The sequence below is a fragment of the Solea senegalensis genome, linkage group LG21, assembly GCF_019176455.1.
Source record: "Solea senegalensis isolate Sse05_10M linkage group LG21, IFAPA_SoseM_1, whole genome shotgun sequence".
Taxonomy (NCBI): Eukaryota; Metazoa; Chordata; class Actinopteri; order Pleuronectiformes; family Soleidae; genus Solea; species Solea senegalensis.
The window spans coordinates 19,162,292-19,168,461 of record NC_058040.1 but is presented as its reverse complement, the minus strand read 5'-3'; the positions used below and the strand labels follow the sequence as shown (position 1 = coordinate 19,168,461).

The 6,170-nt window shown below is 46.4% G+C and overlaps 1 protein-coding gene across 2 annotated transcripts; it reads right to left on the bottom strand.

Moving 5' to 3' along the window:
• Positions 1–209: 209 nt before the first annotated feature.
• Positions 210–5,777, bottom strand: LOC122758423 (guanine nucleotide exchange factor VAV2-like). 2 transcript variants are annotated; one of them, XM_044012606.1, is made up of 2 exons: positions 4,707–5,777; positions 210–266 (listed from the first exon to the last, which is right to left on the bottom strand). In XM_044012606.1, exons 1-2 carry the CDS (start codon positions 4,908–4,910, stop codon positions 225–227), a joined length of 246 nt encoding a protein of 81 aa, XP_043868541.1. In that variant the 5' UTR covers positions 4,911–5,777; the 3' UTR covers positions 210–224. The 2 variants fall into 2 exon arrangements, with proteins under 2 accessions (XP_043868541.1, XP_043868542.1); XM_044012607.1 differs by lacking the exon at positions 210–266 and adding an exon at positions 3,498–3,768.
• Positions 5,778–6,170: the final 393 nt, after the last annotated feature.

The window sequence follows — 6,170 nt, the reverse complement described above, 5'->3', positions numbered from 1 at the left end:
TTCTTCACTCTTCTGAAAACCTCATATCTTGACATTTACACAGAGCTTTTTCTCCCTCCATAGATGTTTTAGGTCATGAATATGAAAAGTTACAGATAAAAAGGATTCGCTGACCTTAAGAGGAAAAGATTACGACGAACAAATGGTTAGAGAGCACAAGTCTGGAGCCGTTCACTCCTCGTCAATCCCATTATCTGTCAGTGGCTCCGTCCCAGCTGTGCCGCTCAGGACGCCGCGTCTCTAACGAGCTCCATTAGCCAAATAACCTGCACCCACAGGCACAGAGGTCACAGAGGTCAACAGGAGACCAAACATGGAGATTAAATTACTCCAGAGGGGGAGGAAGACCCCCCCCCCCGAATGGTGGGAGGGCTGGCATTCACCATGTCATTTTCCGGTTCATCCACTCACTGTGATCTGATTTCAAACCCTGCAGAGTTCAGTGACACAGAGCGTTCACTGCCATTTAACCAGAGTCCACACACGACACAGTGTCACCAGAATCACAGACAACACCATTTCTCCCTCTGAGAATCTTCATGTGTGTGTGTGGCGTGCAGTTGTTTCCATGTTCACAAGACTTCAAATAAAATGTCTTTTTGAAACGCTGGCACTTTCCTGAAGAAGCGCTAAACAACTGCAGCGGCAATTACTCTCATCACAGCAGGAGGACGACGACGCTGCCTTTCAGCTCACGGTCATACTTTAGTCTTTAGCGCTGAACTAAAGAAACCACCAACAAACAAGAAGAAAGAACGATAAAGAAAATGATGATCTTTGTTTATTTGCTTGTTGTAGCTGAAAATGAATGTGTGAAAATAAACACAACTTTAGTTTAGTTTTCCTTATGTTTGTGTGTGTAAAACAGAAACATGACACAAACTGTGAAGAAGGGAGAGGAGAGGAGAGGAGAGAGGAGAAGGGAAGAGAGAGGAGAGAGAGAAGAAAGAGAGAGAGAGAGGAGAGAGAAGAGAAGGAGAGAGGAGAGAAGAGAGAAGAGGAGAGAGAGAAGAAAGGAGAGAGGAGAGAAGAGAGGAGAGTAAGGAGATAGAAGAGAGGAGAGAGAAGAAAGGAGAGAGGAGAGAAGAGAGGACCAGCAGGAGGCAGCGAGCTCAGCAGATTCAGGTAGTACAATATCTCACACACACACACACAGACATTTGTGCTGGAATCCTCTCAGTTCACCACTGCTACATCTCATGTGATGCAGCAACAACAAAACCAGACCATTACAAGACAAGACTGTAGACCTGCACAAGGCCGGACCACTACAAGACAAGACTGTAGACCTGCACAAGGCATGACCATGACAAGACAAGACTGTAGATGCAAGGCGGACCACTACAAGACAAGACGGAGCCTGCACAAGGCGGACCATGACAAGACAAGACTGTGAGCCTGCACAAGGCCGGACCATGACAAAGACATAAGACTGTAAGGCCTGCACAAGGCGGGACTGGCTGCTATTTATTCCTAAAGACAAGACTTGAATTCAGGCTGATGACCCCCAGGAACATCATCCCCACTGTCAGAATGGAGGTGGGAAGCATTAAAACTTTGAGGGTGTCTCTGCTTACAAGGGACAGAGTGAACTTCACGCATCAGGGAAAGATAGATGGAGCCTTGTACAAGTGAAATCTGGGTGACAAACTCCTTCTCTTAAAATGGGTCGGGGATGGCTCATAAAGAAGGGCTGGCTTCAGATGAAGCACATCCAGGTCATGGAGAGGCCGAGCCAGGATCTGGACCTACAGTCTATAGAAAATCTGTGGAGGGAGCTGAAGCTTCAATAGCAAAACCTTTAAAACCTGAAGGACTTAGAGAGGATCTGCAAAGAGGAGTGGTCCAAAACTCCTCCTGAGATGTTTGCACACCTGGTGAACGTCTGACCTCTGACCTCTGCACTGCCAACAAGGGTTCTCCACCAAGAACTTAGAAGAACTCAATGAATTGCAAAATAATTTAAAGTTTTGGTTTTATGTGATTTTCTGGATTTTCTTTTTTTAATCTTGAGAAAGCACTGATCAGACGATCCAGTCCAGACTAGGACCACACAGGGATTTGTGATCACACATGTTGTTGATATTTGATGAAGGCTAATTATCCTGTCGTGTGGGATGGACTTTACACTTTCACTCACAGCTCAGCTGTGCTGCAGGCCACAGGTCAAAGGTCACACAACATTAACGCATTCACTCACACAGAAGTCAGTCCATAGCTGCACGATGTGTGATGAGAAGTTTAGTGTTCTGACCTTTTCATCATCATCAATCACACACACACACAAACCACTGCTCTGCTGCCACAATCTGCTGTAACACTATTTATCAGCGAGGACTCCCCTCCCTCTCTCTCTCTCTCTCACTCTCACTCTCACTCCCCTCCCTCCATCCCTCTCAGGACTGGGATTAGAGGGAGGATCACAGTGAACTCTGTGATCATGGAGGTGAGAAGCAGCTGATAAATGACTCACATCTGATTATGACATCATGTTTTCACTTTGCTTCTTTTGTCTCTGCAAACAATAAAACTGTTTATCATCAATAAATGTCTTTAGATTATCAACATCATCTTCATCAACATCTACAACAGTTTTTCCTACTGTCTCTGCTTGTGTCTCTGCCCAGTGACATACTGTAGACTCAGTGACATACTGTAGACTCAGTGACATACTGTAGACTCAGTGACATACTGTAGACTCAGTGACATACTGTAGACATGAGACTCAGTGACATACGCAGACCAGTCGGTGACATGGGCTCGGTGACATTACTGCTGAACTCGGTAACATACTGTAGACTCAGTGACATACTGTAGACTCAGTGACATGTGACATAGACACACAGTGACATACTGCAGACTCAGTGACATACTGTAGACTCAGTGACATACTGTAGACTCAGTGACATGACATGCTGTAGACACACAGTGACATACTGTAGACACAGTAACATACTGTAGACTCAGTAACATACTGTAGACTCAGTGACATACTGTAGACTCAGTGACGACTGTAGACTCAGTAACATACTGTAGACACAGTAACATACTGAACACAGTGACATACTGTAGACTCAGTACATACTGACAGTGACATACTGTAGACACAGTACATACTGTAGACATACAGTAGATTGACATACTGTAGACTCAGTGACATAACTGTGTGTAGACTCTGTAGACACACAGTGACATGCAGACTCAGTGACATGTAGACTCAGACTCAGTGACATACTGTAACACAGTAACATGTAGTAACATACTGTAGACAGTGGACATACTGTAGACTCAGTGACATACTGTAGACTCAGTGACATACTGCAGACTCAGTGACATACTGCAGACAGTCAGTCAGTAACATACTGCCTCCAGTGACATACTGTAGACTCAGTGACATACTGTAGACACACATACTGCAGACTCAGTGACATACTGCAGACACAGTAACATACTGTAGACACACAGTGACATACCGTAGACTCAGTGACATACTGCAGACTCAGTAACATACCGTAGACTCAGTGACATACTGTAGACTCAGTGACATACTGTAGACTGAGTAAAGTCTGTGCTGTCCTGGCTGCAGCGCTCTGTGGTTATACAAACTTCCTGTGGCACCCGGCGTTTCCTCGTGTTGGTGTTGGAAATGTGAAAGAGCTGAAATGGCTGCAGAGAGTTTTCCAGGAATGAAGGAAGAGTGTGGTGGGACGACGTCTTCTGTCCAAACCTCTAATCAAACCACAAAGTAGACTTGTGTTTCCTCCCAGTCTAAAAATACACACAGGCACTTATTCTTAGTTTCACTCACAGCAGAGAAAACTTCCTTGACTGTGAAGCTTTCATTTGTCCAGCTCTGCACTGAGGCCACGCCCACCTGCTCACCCAGAGGTTACCCTGGAACTCCTCAACAACAGCAGGAGAATTCACTTCCGAAACGTTTCCCTTCAAACTGTCCACTCCAGCTGTCCTCACACAAAACGTAATGTAATGTTGTTGAAAACCTTTCATTGAAGTGGTCATAAACTGACCCGCCCACAGTCTGAAGCTGAGGTCAAAGTTCATGTGGTAACAAATTATGTTACGGAATAAAAAACGTCCAAAATCCATCATCATCACGTATTTATCACAACACAGAGGAAATAAAAGCAGAAATTTTAGCGTAAACACTTCACTCATCACTCATTCATACGTAAATATGACAGAAACCCCCATGGAACCAGGTCCACAGACACCACTAAACCTGAATCTGCTCATTCTATTTTACTGCAAACATAAAGAAAATATGGTTTGTTTGGAGTCAAAAAGCAGCTGCTACCTGGTGGCCGGAGGATCAAACAACAACAACACCACAAAACTAGTGTCCAGAACATTTCCACATCAACATCATTGCAGTTTCCTTCCAACACCACATTCTCCACCTACTGTGGAAGCTGAATGGAACTGTGCCACACCGACTTCACCTGAGCAGAATTTGAATGGAACTGTGCCACACCCACTTCACCTGAGCAGAAACTGAATGGAACAGTGCCACAGTGTGATCACACAGTAGCTGTTACTGCGCTGAAGGAACACACTGGGCTTGTTATGACATGAATGTTTGAGCATCAGCTCAGAGTGAAACATCCAGCAGTGAGAGGATGAAAACTGATCATTCATCCACTCACTCACTCACACAGAGAGAGATAGAGAGACCTGAGGTGACTGACCTGTGACATCTGAGGTCTGAAGTTGATCTCCTTCAGGTCCACGGATCCCGGTGACAGGTTGTGTAACATCTGGCACAGAAGAACTCCGTCTCTGAGAGCCTGAGCTAAATCGAACACGACCGCTGAGGGCCACACCACCCGGTGGTTCTGAGGCAGAACTTTACAGTCGATCAACCAGCGGCCACATTGTCTCCACTCCTCCATGATGGGTGTCTGTCTGTCTGTCTGTCTGTCTGTCTGCTACTCGCTCTCTCACGCACGCACACACACAGTGTCACACACGCACACACACACTCACTCACAGCGAGTCCAGGCTCCGGTTCACAGCCGGGCTGAGGGCGGAGGTTCACGGCGTCACAGCAGCACGAGGCTCCGTGTTTGAATCATTCACACAATCAGCGGAATAAACTACAGACCGTGAGCGACAGACACACTCTTCATCTTCATCTTCATCAGTGCACAGTCATCATAATCCAGGTCCGGGCTCGTGTCCGCTCACTCCGCAACATTTACTGAGACAAAAGCCAGCAGACGTGCTGCTGATGAGGAGCCAGAGGAAGACTCCGCTGATCCTCTTCATCCTCAAAAAGTTTCCTCCGCATTTTCGAAAAATAACAGAAAACTAAAAGACACGAGACGGAATGAGGAGAAAGAGCAGCTGCACGCGACTGTAACCAAATCACAGCAGCGGTGACGAAGGTGATGAAGATGAGGGTGAACACGGGGTTTCTCCCCGATTCTCCTGCGCGTCACAAACACGGAGTCGCGGTGATTTCCAGAGGAAAAGCAGATCCACGGAGCACAGTCCGATCTTTGTCTTCAGTCCGATTCACGTCCAGTCTGATCATCGGACTGCACACACACTCACACACACACACACACACACACATTCACAAACACATCAAGGCGAGGAAAAAAACGAGAACACGAGCAGCGCGTTAGTTTGATTCGCGCCTTTTACGCACGAGCTAAAAACAGCGTAACGCGCAAACACAGACTCGCTTTCCTGTGATTCTGCCTCTCTTCCGCTCCCCTCTCCCTCTGTGTGTGTGTGTGGGTCTCTCCCTCTCCCTCTGTCTCCCTCTTGCTCTCGCTCTCTCGCTCTCTCGCGCGCGCGCAGACCCTCTGTTTTCTTGTTTTGTTTTTTGTTTTCTTTTGAAGTTCCGGTGCGTTTTTCACGGATTTTCTGACGCAAACGTTCCCACTTGAATCCGCACTTTAGTTAAAGACTCTCCCACTCTCCACGGACGTGACTCTCAGGGAGTGAGATGTTTGGAGTGGGAGCTGTGGATGAGTGCGCCCTCCAACGGAGGACGAGGTCACTGCACGAGCCACTGAGTTGCTGAGTGAGAGTTCAAAACAAAATCCATTGAAAACATTGTTGTGATTGGACACACATTAAAACAACACATTAACATTTTAAAGTGGAACACTATGATTTGATGCAGTGTGAATTTTAACACG